Raw genomic sequence first — 16,272 nt, 5'->3', positions numbered from 1 at the left:
TCTGTTAGTATATATGTATACAATTACCCTACTTCTAACGTTGAACGATTATAGACACAGCATATTTTTAATCAGCCTCTTTGTATTTACTCGATTAATTAATTATAATTTTACTGTTTGCTTTAAAAGCTATTGCAGTGAATTTTTCTACAAATGCTGCATTAGAAACTATTTTTTTTTCACCACTTAAAAGTCACCTGTATAAAACTTAAATATACTATTTAAATTGGCAATTTTCCACGTTATTAAGGAACTGAAGGATATAACACAGAAGGTAAGTTTTGGCAAGCCAGCAAGGCTGTTCACGAAGGTGTTCTATGCTGTAGGCCCGGGGGCAGGGCGCTGGTAATGCAGGCAATCAGCTCGCGGTCGTTAGGCTCACGCGACCGGCTTCGCAATTGCGGGGTTGTTAGGACAGTAGATCAACAGCTATTGAATTAATATACGAATATATGTTGCCTGCAACTTTGCCTGCGTCCCTTGAAATTCACGATAGCACGGATAAAAAAATGCCTTATGTTAATCAGGGATAGTGGTTCTATTAGTGAATGAATTTTTAAGATCCGTTTCAATAGTTCCAGAGACTAAATAAACACAGAAAATCTACTTTTCATTGTAATAATATACTGAAACCGTATATATGTTTCGTGGTTTTGCGATACCGCTACTACATTCACAAAGACGCAGCAATTTAAAGAAACATTGATGGGCTTCTATTTAACATTGTACCTATAGAAGCGGAGTCAATACGACACTAAGCATGCTTCGATTTTCATATACAGTGTGTATTTTTGATACTACCTCAAACTTTAAGGGTAGTTAGTGAAGTGAAGGCCCTAATTATCACATTCGATTATGTTATAGTAAAAAAAATAGACTTATTATTTTCCTTATAAAATTAATTAGCACGCAATGTATAACTACGTGATTCTACTTTGTTTTTGTTCAAATCGTCGCACTTGTTGACTTGACAGCTGTCACAGAACGCTTCTCTCTCGTGTCGAATTATTGTACGCATTACATTGCTGCTCGAAAATATTTCAAAAATTAATTACGCTCTGGTAGTTAATTCTAAATTAAAAAATTGTCTTGATATCGGTTCACAGCACTTAAATCTTCGTCTAGTTACAGTTTGAAGTAGTATGACAAATACACGTTGTATATGTAGGTAAATATGACTGAAGATCAATGAAGTTATACTTGTTTAAAAAAAATAACTTGTAAGTTATTTGTGTAGGTAATGCTTTATAGGTAGGTACAGTCGAGTTAATAAACTTGTGAGCAAAAATTTGTTAAAAATATCTGAACACGACTCTATTGTTAACAGCGTAGAAGCGTGTTCAGATATTTTTGATCAAATTTTTGCTCACACGTTTATGAACTGGACTGTACTAGCTCTTAGTCTAAAACTGTTATTTAAGTCTCCTGTTGTTGTTTGTCTGTATTGTCATCTACGTGGTCTGGTGTACAATACAAAGTCATTTTATTTTATTTGTGAGTCTTAAACCAAATTAATAAGTGATAATAATTAACCATCACTTGCAATTGCATCATCACATCCTACTACGATTGCACCCGTCAGTCTACGTAAAGATAGAAAAATAAAACGTAGCAAACGCAGGGAAATTCCTAAACAAAACGCTTTACATCTCGCCCCAGACGTCAGACAGACTATTGTTCGCACCCCCGCGCTTCTTGGAAATATGGATTCACGCCTTTACAGAAACACTTCAGAAAAGCATTTTTAAACATTCTGAGTCGTACAAGCAATAAACGTAGAACTACAGTTATTTTGAAATCAGGATGGACGTAATACGTTCACTATTTTTGCAAACAATGATTGAATACCATAGAATCTTCCGCTTATTGCGTTTCAGCAAAGAAAAAGTCGAACCATTTTATAATTATTCATCATCATCATCGTCATCATGTCAGCCGAAAGACGTCCACTGCTGGACATAGGCCTCCCCCAAGGCTCTCCACTAATACCGGTCTTGTGCTTTTCGGATCCACCGCGATCCCGCGATCTTAACCAGATCGTCGCTCCATCTTGTTGAAGGGCTACCAACAGCTCGTCTCCCTGTCCGTGGACGCCATTCGAGAACCTTTTGACCCCATCGGCCATCAGTCCTGCGAGCAATGTGCCCCGCCCACTGCCACTTCAGTTTCGCAATTCTTCGGGCTATGGTCGGTAACCTTAGTTCTACTGCGGGTATCATCATTTCTAATTCTATCCCGCAGAGAAACCCCGAGTTATAATTATTGCCGTCTCCTAAATTTAGCATGACCGTAATCGACTAAGAAAATTTATGAAGAGAAAATAGCCTACTGTTTTTGGTACGTTGTGTTCGTCATCAAACAGCCCCCCCCCCGGATCAAAGGGTTGCCAAATGTCGGCTCGCTACGTGACCTGGCCAACCTTCGCTTATCTATCCGCGGGTATTTCTTTGAAGGTCGAATGAAACAATTATTGTCTGATTTAGGTCGGCTCGAATGAATTGGACTGGGGTAAACAATAAATAGAACCGCGAACAATGACCGTTTTGTGTTCGAATATGCCCGACTGCCTATCCTAATTCAACGGCAAGTACTTATTTTACTTTGTTTTCTCAAGATATTTTGCATGTTTTACATTTTAATTAATCTTTTTCTGTGTGAATACAATAATGCGTCCACATACCGACCATAATGCGTAGTTAGATTCTTGACATGACAAAGTGAGATAAGTAAATTAGATAATAATACTAACATGACAAAATTACGGAACTTTATTAAAACTACACCATGTGTAAATGGAACACAGAAACAGCTTCTTGAAAGTAAGTTAATAATCTAAAAATAGGTACGACGCTGAATTGCACTGCGGTCCTTGATTTTTAACGTCCCGCCATTCCACGACCACTGAGGACAGCGATTTGTCATTTTTCATCAGCCACTCACTAAGCGTTACAATCGATCAGCCCGAATACTCCAGCTAATTGCCGACGATTGTCTGCGCCTTTATCTTACCATTCTTTGTGCTCGCACCCTCCCTCTAGCCGAGCCATCGATTCGCTATCGATTCAACCCTACTGCAACCCTTTTAATATAGTTGAGACTTGAAAGGTGAAAGCAATAACGTTCTAAAGGAAAAGGGGTAAGAAAAGATTGTGGTTGAAAGTACCTTGCTACGTGAAACTTTGAGTTATTAGGTTTCTTTAGATTTTTCTGTCCTATCTAGATATATTGTTTAGTTATCAATATTGCTACGGACTACGGAGAAGACCTATAACTATATAACTATAATTATATAATTATTATAGTTGTATTAGTGTCGAACAAAAAAAAATAGAACCAAATTGATAACCTCCTTCTTTTTGTTTTTTTTTTATTAGCCCGCATCCACCCACTACTGGGTAAAGGCTGAGGCTTTTATCTTTTTTTGAATACGGTTAATAAAGTAGGTATGTATCGTTGGTTAATTACTTAAAAAACTTTTTGTCAATTAAAAAGCAAATTATAACGTCGTTAATTTCCATTAAAATATTTTTCTACTCCTATACTGTAATCTGTGATTTACTTAATCACGAACAGTAATTTAAGAACATACATAACAAGATTCTGGAAAAGTCTATATTTAAAATACAAACTGAGACATGGATGCACAGAAAAACCAGAAAAAGAGACCAGCGCTGGGAATCGAACCCAGGTCCTCAGCAATCCCTGCTGCGTGCTATAACCCCTACACCACCGCTGGACAGGAATCTAGACACGAATTTTTCCTATGCATAGGTACATATCTCAGGTTGCTTATTTCTACTAAGCTACTTATGCAGCAGCACTAGCGACATCTATGTTCCGCTCTCATCGAGAGACGTCACACTCTTTCGGAACCAACCGCTCGCTCACCCAGACAAAAAACAAAAAAAGTAACAAATTTGGAGTTGAAATAAAAATTACAAAAAGACTCCAAAAAACCAATCATAAAGTCTATATTGTCTATTCCCCGTAAGAGCACTGTACTTATCATAATGTTGCTAAAACGGGTGGCACTATTTACCGGTCGTACAATACCAACATGATATTTCGTGTACACTCCCATACAAACTGGTATCAAACTGACAAGTTTCTATGGGCGTGTACACAAAATATCATGTCGGCATTTCCATGTCGTTATTGTACGTCCGGTAAATAGCGTCACCCACTGGTAAGTAAACGTCAATTGAAAACAAAATTTACCTTAGACAAATTTTATGATTTTCATATTTCCGACTTATTTATTGTTGCTTACTTTATATCTTGCATTGCGTACGTTTGCCATACTTTTTACTAAAAAATTAAATTAAATTTATGAAAAAGTTTGAAGTTCACTTTTTTCTCTAATTTTGTATTTTATTTAGTAAGTACCTAGTCGTAGAAAAAGTATTGTATGCGACGTTGTATAAATAAGTCAAAAAAAACTCTCGCCACTCGCCTTTTTTGACCCCTATTATACAACTGTTATGTTGCTGATTCGAAGCTCAGCATGATTCGACTTCTATTTTTGGGTTCAATGCGCCCAATTAGCTACGAGACCTGGCTGATCGGATAACACTCAAAGTTCAAAACCGAAAGAGTGAAAAATATTTTCCTCAAACTTTTTCTTACGCATCTCTTCACGTAGCTAAGATTAGCAGTGGCGTTTTTTCGACCAACGCTATAATTTAAATTTATTTTTTTCTAAACGCTGTTCTTCATGACGAAGTTAGTATAAAAATAACCTGTTGAGTGACCTTTTTTCAGTGTTTCTAGAACCTGGAAAACGCTTTTCCCTGATAGCTACTTATTGAAGTACAGTAACTTCCGATTTTCATTGAAATAATTAGCGCCATTTTCAAAATCTTAAAACGTGTACTCAGTATTAATACACACAAGTATTGCTTATTCAATAGTAAAGGTATATATACAGAAGCGAGGACGCTTTTTATCGGAATCATTTTACATATTCCAGTTTGCTAATTTCAATTGTCTAGTATTTGTTATTGTTTCTGATCAAGCAAAATATCCTTCTTCTTAACGCTTATTATCAGTGATACTGACAGGATGGTATGGTACTATCTTAATAAAGCAGGCCTAGTGATGATTAGAAACTGCACACTACCACTGCAAAAAAGCAGTAAAATTGTAAGGAAACCTACGAATGCTTGTTTTAGTATTAGTTTACTAATCATACAGACACACAGAACAACTTCAACTTAATGAACCACAACCATTTTACGTTTCTCGTCCGCTACCATAAAGTTAAAGTAGTAGTGGAGTAGGAAAGGATAAGGGTTGTGGTTCATTAATCTGAACCTCTGCAAATTATCCCCTGAATCTATCAACATCACCTAATATTACCAATATATTGTGCAGCGCATCATGGACTCTGCGGAGGCGGCCGCGCTGTCGTCAAGCGGCGCGGGCGACGCCGCGCCCGGCGCGTATTTCGACGCGCGTTGGCTCAACGTACACGCCGATGACGGCACGCTGGCTGCGCGCGCGCGTCGCCTCGTGCTAGCACCTAGTCGGCACTTCGACCACATCGCGGTCAATGCCAGCTACAGCGCCGTGTTGATGCCGCCCTACATCAACACTGAGCGTAAGTATTTAACGTCAGCGAGTATCTCTTTGTTTTACTCGCTGTCAAAATACACTGTTGCCAATAATACTTGCAATTTGTTTTAATTATGAGAGGCAGGTAAACGATCAAGCGGGTCATCTGATGGGAAATGATCTCCACTATATAAATAAATATACTCCGATTTTACACTAGGTTATCTTCCTCCGTTAATGGAAGTCACTAAGCTTCTGCCAATGTCAGTAATGTGGCTGAAAGTAGTATAAACATTTGACAGTAGAAAATATATAGCAAGGTTAAACTGTTATACTTAGGTTATCAGCCATCGGACAATGATATTCCAAGGCAAGGAAATTATAAGATTTACGGGTCCCCAAGCTCTGCTCTTCCCTCTGGACTGATCCAGAAGGGCCCCGCAGCTCTTGGCCACACAAGGGAGGTTACCTGACACACACTCCCAAAAATATTTATGTTGCCCACTTGCTGCTTTATCCTTTGGACGCTACTGCCATTACTAATTGCTTACTGCCATTACTAATTGCTTATGTGAATTTACATCTACCATCGTAAAACATTCAAGTGTTTGCTTTCCTTTCAACGTGAATTAGAAATTTCATTTGAGTTACGCTGGTGCGGGATGACATGCAAATTTAATTATTGAGTTCAAATTTTGTACGCCGAAAGGAACGCAAAAACGATAAAAAAAAGTCCTTACACGCGCTACATGTACGTAATGTGGGGAGACTTTCTTTATATTGACTATCTCTACCGCTTCCGTAAAAGGTCAAGGGGTGAAATCCCTTCAAACCTGAGACAAAGAACGACGCTTGGCGACCCTCCGGCTCCGTGGGGTACACAAACACCCCACGGCTAACAGGTCATCGATGGACATGACAAAGGGCTTAACTAACCGGTGACGTTAATGCGTCGCCTTCCAATTAATGACTGTTTACTGTCTGCCGGTTTACGGCTCGCTCCAAATTTTAATTGCCCTCGCTGTCACTATCAGAGCTTCACACGATTTAGATCAGCTTGCAGGTAGCCTAAAAGCAAAATCCCGTTGATTGCCGCTGCCGCCTAGAGGTTAATAATATTCAGGTTATACGGCGAATTTCTCGAAAGCAATTCAAAAAGAGTTTACACAAAATTCCAAACAGTCCCTTAATCAGACAGTACGTCGACCCCATGTAGAATTAGAGAAAATTTTAATATAAATTGAATACACCACCCCGGGACGTAATTTACCTACAGTGTTGACAAGTAACGGGGCCGGGAGGTGCGCCTTCGAGGTGGGGTAATTTATGGACAAATTGACATATTCCAACCTATTAGTGAACGGACCTTCTTCCCCGGTCCCCTGACCTCAGAGCCGATAAGCGACGGTAACTGACATCCTTTATTCATCGAAGTAACAGTTATTTTTTACTGTCCAACGTTTTGATTGCTGGGTAAAATGATTTAACTTTCATGGCAAGTACTTACCTAAATTACGTGACCATTTGAAGTTTGTTCAAGTTGAATTTAAAACAACTTTATACTTCTGCTTTGAAATGTGTCTTTAGACCAATAGACAAGCAATTTTGATGAGTTACTGGAGTCTGGGGGCGTTTGCTAATATTTTGGGTATATTCATACCTATTTAAAAATATATCAGCAATCGCCCCCAGACTCTAGAAAAGAAAAAGTAAAAGAATTTTTACTTCTCTATAACATTACCAAATACTAAATTCAAATCTTAATGGGACTTGATGATATTTTAAATAAATAAGCTTTTTCACTAGAACTACTTTTGAACGTACAGAATTACATTTACTTCTACTACTAACTAGTTATGTTCTACTAGATATATGTACCACCATCATCAAATGTGATAGAGCAACCACCGCGTACAAACGTTCTAGAGTTTCACAACTAAGTGGTTCCAAATAAGAAAAATACACCCCTGCTTTCGAACTTTCAACAAGAACGACTCAACGCGAGTTAAAAGGTGTGGGTTAATATCATCAAGGTAATTTCCTTTGGAAATATTTGCTGATCGATTCCAGAATAAATCGGATGCAGACTGTACCGGCTAACACCGAACCATTAATTTTTCCGCCCGAGGGTCTAGGAGAAAGCAATCATGGCTGCTCAATGAACCAAGTTTGCCAATTACCCTTCTTTTAATGGGTAGTTAAAGAAAAAAACATAATTGGTCAATTCAGTGCCAAGTCAACCTTGCCCAGTATTAACCGTCAAACTACGATATCTCCAACTTTGTTTTTATATAGATGTGTTTTTGGATACAACTTAAATAATTCATCAATTAAATTTTTAGGGTTTCTTAATTTTACGAGGAACCTTTATAGTTTCGCCTTATCCGTTCGTCCGTCCGCAATTTAGCTAAGAGACTGTTAGTGCTAGTAAACTGTAATTTTGTATGATGTTAACCATGCCGACAAAGGGGTAAAGTAAATCTAAAAAATATTTTTAAGGTACCTGCTGCCACACACGTAAAGCGGGATCTTATTTCTTTCTCTTATACCCTTATATATAATGCATCTCATTATTGAAAATTGACTGATAAAATTTAGCATGTTCATACCTACCTACTTCGTTGAAAACTCGATGTACATGGTAATCCCAAACATTGTATTCAGGTATATTGTTAGGTACGGAACCCTCGGTCCGAGTCACGCTCGCGCTTGACCGGTTTTTTAACCGTGACCTATTTAGCGAAGGGCAAAGGAATGATAAAGGGATTAAATGAGTACCCTCGAAGTACCCAAACCGAAATGAACTTGGTTTGTTATCGCAATATTAAGGGGTATCGTTGGATACTTAGGTCTTTTAAAAACATTGTAGGTTTGAAGCAATAACTCCGCCGTGTCCAACAGATGGCGACGTCCAGAACCAGATTGCGTGGTCCGAGCACCTCGACCCCCTGTTCGTAAATAACTACGAAATCGACCCGTCGCTGTCGTGGCAGTACTACGCCTCATCCACCGGCTTCATGAGACGGTACCCAGGTAGGTTAACTATTTATAATAAAAATAAAATATTAACAGGCCTGTAAAGCAGTCTGCTTGCTCTTTTATTTATAACTGAAGCTCTTTTGTAAGCGTGCAGATTGCAAGACATAGATACTTACGGTAAAGTAACTTGTAATTATAAGTTGACATGGAGTTTGAAAAGCAGCAAATATATTTTGATAATTAATCAGCACATAATTAACAATTGTAAAAAGTAAGTAAGTAAGGGTTTTGGTAACATATTATAATACCTAAATTTTAAAATTTTCACTTGAATTTGGTAAAATCTGTGTAATCGGTTTCATTTGCCGTATGGTATGATTATTACATGGCGGCCGTGCTGCCTGTAATGCGCTGCCGATATTTCGACGCAGAGAATTTCATGATTCATTCAACGACGCCAAAATGAAAGATATCATGAACCCAGGTCTGGGTACATCCCGCCAGATATATACCTAACTTAACCATGAATAGTTAGGTAAAAACAGTTATTCTACTTTTAATTATTTCTGACTACTCGTATTTACAAGAAGGGCAAAAATCTTTTGATATTGTATATTACATTAGTACCTAATTCAATATTTTCCAGCAATGTCATGGCCGCCCGAGGATGGCTACTCTCACCACGCTCGCGACTTCTATGACTTTCGGTCCTCGAACTGGTTCGTGGAGGCAGCCACGTCTCCCAAAGACCTGGTCATCTTGCTTGACGACTCCGATGACCTCAGCTCTTCTTACTGGCGACTGGCCAAGGCCACGGTCTCTGGCCTTCTCGACACGTTGGGCCCAAACGATTTCGTCAACGTGTACCGATACAGCGACACTGTGTCGGAGATTCATTCTTGTTACACAAAGATTTTGGCGCAGGTAAGTGTCATTGTATGCACATCTCTTAATGATTACTCTTACAGGGATGGTAGTTGTGTAGATCTCCGATTATACTTGTAATAAAAGTTAATGGGTAAACAAGTTATACATTTTCAAACAATTAAAAATTAGGTACCTACCGAGTGAGCATGTTATCTGTAATTAAATCAAACGGCCGTGTTTTACTTGTACAGGTTTTGTACCATTGAATGAGTTACCACAATACAAGGACGATCAACTGTTATTAACGCAATTGGTAGGTACGTGAAATTAGTAGGCAAATGCAGGTATTGCGTGCGGGTGGCGCGCCGCATTACCGATACGGATCTATCTGAACAACATCAGCCTTCTTTCCCTTAAAAACGTAAATCTACGCAGCATTCAACCCCTGTTTGAGGAAAGGATTACGGTGATGTTATCATAATTAAGGCAGGAATAGGCGCAGTAGGTCATTAAGAAACGCTTCGTCCTAAACGTGAATTAAACGGCAGGACAAATTAGGGAGAAGGATTATACTTTATATACCCGAACAGTAGAAGATGAAAGACTTTTTTTCTAAAAGAAAGCTAAAATAACGTCAAGGAAAAGGGAAAATTCATTGTGTTGCTATTTACACAATTGCCACCCCTTCTGTGGAAATTGCTTTATCAGTCGTGTAACCATCGCCCCAGTTTTCTTCCGGCATTACTGACGAATTCCCATCGCGCCAATATAACTATCTAGAATCGGTAAAAAGGGATAAAGGCTCCTTAATGTCATTAAGTAGTGCGTGAGTAGGATTTTCATTACAATAATGTAAATTAATAGCGTGGACCGGATTGACCGAGTTTCCTTTCTTAAAAAGATGCGAGTACGTCACCATATATAGTATGTAGGTGAGGTAGACGGCTATAGGTCCACGCCCATGCTGGCTCGTGCTGAGGCATCGACTTCAGACTGGTAGAATTTTTTTTTTTTTTTTTTGTAGTCGGTAAAATTTTTGGGTTATACGAGTAAATTTTTTTTTCATGCTTTTTAGTGTAAATAATCTAAGCTACAATAGGCTAATGTCAACTGCTCGTCACCTTTTACGAAAGATTGCTTTTTCCGATGCAGAGATATTAATTATTGAGGAGTCCTGGTGCTTCACCACCCGTTCCATTTCACCATATGCATTACGAGGACCATCATTGCTTAGCAACTGTGTTAAAGTAAAATTCAACCCGTGAATACCTGTTATTGAGTACTAACTCCGATGGTCAACTGTGGTCTTCACCATCAGTACCACTTAACCAAATGATGATTTTCATGAGCAAATGCACGAGTTACTGCAAAATATATCCAATTTACCATAGGTGTCCCTACAATATTTGAAGAGTTCCCTCGATTTCCTTAAGGTCCAATTATCAGATCCAGATTTGGTGCTTCATCCCAGCCTATATACGTCCCACTGCTGGACACAGCCCTCCTCTCGGAACAAGAGGGCTTGGGTGGGCCGTAGTTCCCACTCGGGCCCAGTGCGGATTGGGAACTTCACACGCACCATTGAATTGCTTCGCAGGTTTGTGCAGGTTTCCTCACGATGTTTTCCTTCACCGCAAAGCTCGTGGTAAATTTCAAATGTAATTCCGCACATGAATTTCGAAAAACTCAGAGGTGCGAGCCGGGGTTTGAAACCACGACCCTCTGCTTGAGAGGCGATAGGTCAAACCACTAGGCCACCACAGCTCCCTAACATTCCTACGCAAACGCAAAAAAAAATTCAAATCGTTTCATAAATGACAGAGTTCTGAGGTAACAAACATAAAAAAAATACAACCGAATAGATAACCTCCTCCTTTTTTGAAGTCGGTTAGAAACTGAAAACAAAATCTTATTTATTTTCAAAGATTGCAAAATAGGTACGGTGGAGGTCTAATGCCGAGTTTCAAGAAAAATCGTGTAAGTTGCATACATTGCGGCGCTCGATTGACAATCTACAAACTCATTGGCTTTACGGCCTAGGATGACATTGCATGCAACACATTGCTAAGCCATAAAGCCAACGAGTTTGTAGTGGTCGATCGGGCGCTGCAATGTAATGCAACTTGCACGATTTTTCTTGCAGGTCTAAACTCGGCTTAAGATATGTTTACATTTTACTGCCTTGTTGCTGTCACTTCGTATTTGAACTTTTGTATAAAATTGTCACCACGCATACTCGTATAGTGACAAGGTAATCAGGTGTAAAGATATCGACTGTACCTACCTACCCAATTACCTAAGCTTTCAATTTGAATTCAAACGCGACACCTCTGCATTTCCCGAGGCGTCAGTAAACAGAACTAGGTATTCAAACAAGACTATCATCGTGCTCATTGAGTTGGTAAGTCCCGGGGAAGTTTCAAGATAAAATCTACGCCACAAAGAGCGCGTAGCTGTGACAGGAGGGTGCGACCGCGCCCTTATCGTCGCGAGCTTGCGACTCGCGATGTGTTCGCACGCGCAAGTAGCTCGCACGAATACATGAATAGCTTTAGTCGTCTAAAATCGGGGTATAATGAGTGATTATAGATTTTGTTAATACCAGAATTGTTTAATAAGTGTAATTACATAATCACCTTAATTAATATAACCTAAACTAACCAACAAAAAGTTGGAAAACCCCGACTTTGTCACTTCAAAGTTCAATAACTTAAAAACGGCGGAACCGATTTTGATGAAACATGTCTAAGAAGCTTTGCTAGAAACCCTGCTTTCAAAAAAACCGCATTCAAATCGTTCACCCTGTTTAAGAGCTACGGTGCCACAGACAGACAGACACACATAGCGGCCAAACTTATAATACCCCTCTTTCGGCGTTGGGGTTAATAACCTAACTTACTTCGGCATGTTAAAAAAAATTTACCACCATTTTTAGGCATGAACATAACGTTAAAAATTTTACTAACTAACCTTTTGAAATAGAAAGTTACGTGTATACAGAGCGTCCCATGACTACAGGTCATCAAGGGAAAGTACGTGAAATATCGTAGATTGGATATTTTGCTGAAAGAAGACATTATGTTATTTTTAAAAGTTAGTAATGCTGAATTTAAAGATTTTCTAAGAATTACCTTGCTTCGTCTGGGAATCGAACCGACTTAAATGTGAAAAAAAAACACCCCTGTTTTTATGATGCCAATCGAAAGAATTGACAAAAAATAATAATGCTTCTTAAGACGGGACGCCAAGGGAAAGTACCTGAAATTACAAATGCGAAAGTTTGTGTGTGTTGGTTACGGCAAAAACGGCTGGACATATTTGGATGAAATTTGGTACGTAAATAGCTGGACGTCTGGAATAACGCATAGGCTACTTTTTATCCCGATATTCCCACGGGATAGGGATAAATTCTCGGAATAACAACCGTTGGGCTTAGAGTCGTAAAATTTGGTACGTGGTAGCTGGACGTCTGCAATAACACATATGCTACTTTTTATTCCGATATTCCCACGGGATAGGGATCAAATCTTGAAATTTTAACCGCTGGGTTTAGAGTCATAAATTTTTGTAGTTGTTCTTAACATAACCTCAATGAAGATCACGATATAATTTTTTGGAATTCCCTGGGGAATTTTGTACCAGATCGAATAGTTTATGCGTGCGAATAAACTCTAGTATTACTTTAGAGTAAAGACAGTTTACTAGTCGAGTAGCTACTGGCAAGCAAGTAAACGCGGCTCCACTCGTGAACTCGCAACTTCGCTAATATACGATCCAGCAATTACCTTTCCGGCAAACATCCTCAACTTACATCGCGGCGTCTCCAAATGAAACCTTGTATGCTCGAGCTACTTATGTAAGTTCAATAATGTTTGTATTACGAACTTATTACGATAGGCATCTGTCGTTTAATGGTTTGCAAATGTATATTTGTGTTTGGTATGAAGATAAATAAAGACATAAATCTTGTAAGGTGTGGGTTAACTTTGATTTTTAACCGACTTCAAAAAAGGAGGAGCTTATCAATTCGGTAGTATTTTTTTATGTTTGTTACCTCAGAATTCCGTCATTTATGAACCCATTTGAATTTTTTTTCTTGCGTTCGTCTAGGAATTACTTCAATTAGGTCCCATAAGCACCAAATCAGGATCTGATGATTGGATCTTAAGAAATCGAGGGAACTCTTCAAATGTTGTAGGGACACCTATATAAGGGATATACCTAAGTATTTAGTAGTAACTCGTGCATTTGCTCTTGAAAATCATCATTTGGTGAAGTGGAACTGATGATGAAGGAAGACCACAGTTGACCATCGGAGTTACTACTCGATAACAAGTATTTCACGGGTTAAATTTTAATTACTTTGACACAGTAGCTAAGCAATTTATGCTCCTCGTAATGCATATGGTAAAACGGGTGGTGAAGCACCAGGACTCCTCAATAATGAACGTCTCTGCATCGGAAAAAGCAATCTTTCGTAAATGAAGACGAGCAGTTGATATTAAACTATTGTATCTTAGATTATTTACACCAAAAAGCGTGAAAAAAAAATTTATAACAAAAAATTTAACAGACTACAAAAAACCATGAAAATAATTTTCTACCAGTCTGAAGTCGGCCGGTACATCAGCACGAGCCAGCAGGAGAGATTGAAGCCCAATATAAAGTGCGTAGGTGAGGTAGATGACTATAGGTCCACTCCTGCTTCAGTACCGACCGGCTTCAGACTGGTAGAAAATTATTTTATGTTTTTTTGTAGTCGGTTCAAGTTTTTGTTATAATTTTTTTTTCGTATTATCAATATGTGATTATGCCTAGAGCAAGGGTGGATCGAGAGGGGGGGGGGGCATGGGAGTATGATCCCATGTGCCCTGGTCTGGGTCTAAGGCAATAGTAGATATTTTTTGATACTCATAATTTTTTGCATTCCTGCGACAAAAAAGGAGAATTGATTTAGTAGGTAATGACTAGAATAAAGCTAAATCCGCCCTTGGTCTATAGTCTAGATGAGTTCAGATGAGTGAGATTCATTTTTAATGATAGGTCCTGCTGTTTTAATTTTTAAAAAATCGCCGTAGCGCCTCGTGGAGCCTCGTAGCAGTTCGTAGCAATACCTAACCAAACGTAAGACAAAAAACATTTTTTTTGTTACTACTTATTACATAACCACAACTTTCTTATCAAGATATTTTCTTAAAAAACCGATCGTATTTACTTAGGCTTATTATTTAACTTTGGTTTCTGAGGCAAAAGTGGTCAAAATCGTATTTGACGGTCATAAAATGTAAATCGAGTGGCGGAAACTCGGAACAGCGTTCCCGCCGTCAGATAACTAGGATGCAATGTTTTTTTTTTGTTTTCAGGCTGTACCAGAAACTATAAGAGAGCTAAAGTCCACACTCTGGAATGCCGAGGCGACAGGTGGCACTGCGAACTTGACTGGAGCGCTAACCACTGGCTTGGAAATATTACATAGGGTAATTATATTTAATTTTACCTTATTAAATGAAGGTAATCCGGATAAGCAAGTCTTAAATCAAGTTTAACTCGACATGTTTCGGGCTAATTCGTAGCCCAGAGCACTGCTCAGAGCGGTGGCACGCAGTGCGCGTATTGCAGCAGTCGCCGAGTCGCGTTGCTCCTAGAGGAAGAGCTACGAATTAGCCCGAAACATGACGAGCTAAACTCGATTTAAGACGTGAGTTATCCGTATAACTTTCATTTAATATGAGTGAGTCTCATGGTAGTTGTATGTTCATAATTTCACCCTGTTAATGTGAGCCACACGTGAACTAATTACTTGTAGGTATTGACATAAAGTTACTGTTACACATGCCAGTTATACTAGCACGAAAGCATGCTACAATTGAGCAAATGCTACCTACTAGCATGTGTGTATAGGACACGTGCTACTATTAAGCATGCTTATTTAGTGGCATACCTACTGGTACTTAAGGTACTAACTAGCATGTGTAAGGGCGGCCTTAAGGTATCTACTGAAACCTGTTTGGAAATTATTACATACCAAATGTTTAAAAAATCTTACTTATAAAGAAAGAAAGAAAGAAAGAAAGAAAGAAAGAAAAGTTTATTTTGGCTCCAAAATGTACCACCTAAAACTAAGACTAGAACTAGCACTAAAACTATGTTACTAGGTGACACGGCAGGATACCAAAAAGGGTCTCCACTCAGCATGTGTTGCCGCACATTATGTGCAGTAACGCTGGTTTTCTGTGGAGCCCAAACGTTAAATAAACATGTATGCATGAGCCAGTTCCTTTGCCCCAGTCAGACGGAGAAAAAAAAAAATTAAAAAAAAAAAAAAAAAGCATGTTACACCCTGGCTATTATTTAATCAAACATACAAGGTGTTAATTAAATAACGGAAAAGCAAAAAGTAGTTTGCTCAGAATCGAAAGTAAAATCGATTAGGTACACTTTGTTTTCAATCAGGTTGTGTTTTTGTTTTTAAATCCCATTTTATTGTGCCCAGTCTTTTACGAATGCAATGCGCCAATAAGGCGCAAATAATGTTTTCGTGAGGTTGCATAATATATAGATAATTTAATACTGGCCGTTTTAATGTCAGTTTGATCAGTTTGATTTTCTTCCTCTTCTAAAAACGCCGAAATTCAACTGACACAATAGGTACAAATTATTTGTGTAGAGTTAGAAATCAAGTAGAATTACTGACTTAGCAAAACACATGAATATTTTGGGACATAATGAAGGTATTCAAAAATAAATGCAATCAACCAACTCAAAATGAAAAAAAACTGGGGTGTCTGAGGTTTTCAGTTATTTAATTAACACACTTACGAAATCTTTCAAAATATAGGTAGAGTTGAAAAAATCCACGTTTAAATGATTTTT

At 38.5% G+C, this 16,272-nt stretch overlaps 1 protein-coding gene across 1 annotated transcript in view; it reads left to right on the top strand.

Annotated features, from left to right (window-relative positions):
• The window catches only part of LOC141438386 (voltage-dependent calcium channel subunit alpha-2/delta-3-like), a 94,725-nt gene that overhangs the window by 45,285 nt on the left and 33,168 nt on the right, over positions 1-16,272 (top strand). The window contains 4 exon segments of the mRNA XM_074102247.1: positions 5,374-5,599; positions 8,455-8,586; positions 9,179-9,456; positions 14,763-14,876. Of these exon segments, the coding sequence (XP_073958348.1) occupies positions 5,374-5,599; positions 8,455-8,586; positions 9,179-9,456; positions 14,763-14,876 (750 nt within the window).

The sequence above is a fragment of the Choristoneura fumiferana genome, chromosome 18, assembly GCF_025370935.1.
Source record: "Choristoneura fumiferana chromosome 18, NRCan_CFum_1, whole genome shotgun sequence".
NCBI classification, from domain to species: Eukaryota; Metazoa; Arthropoda; class Insecta; order Lepidoptera; family Tortricidae; genus Choristoneura; species Choristoneura fumiferana.
This window is presented reverse-complemented; position numbering and strand designations above follow the sequence as displayed.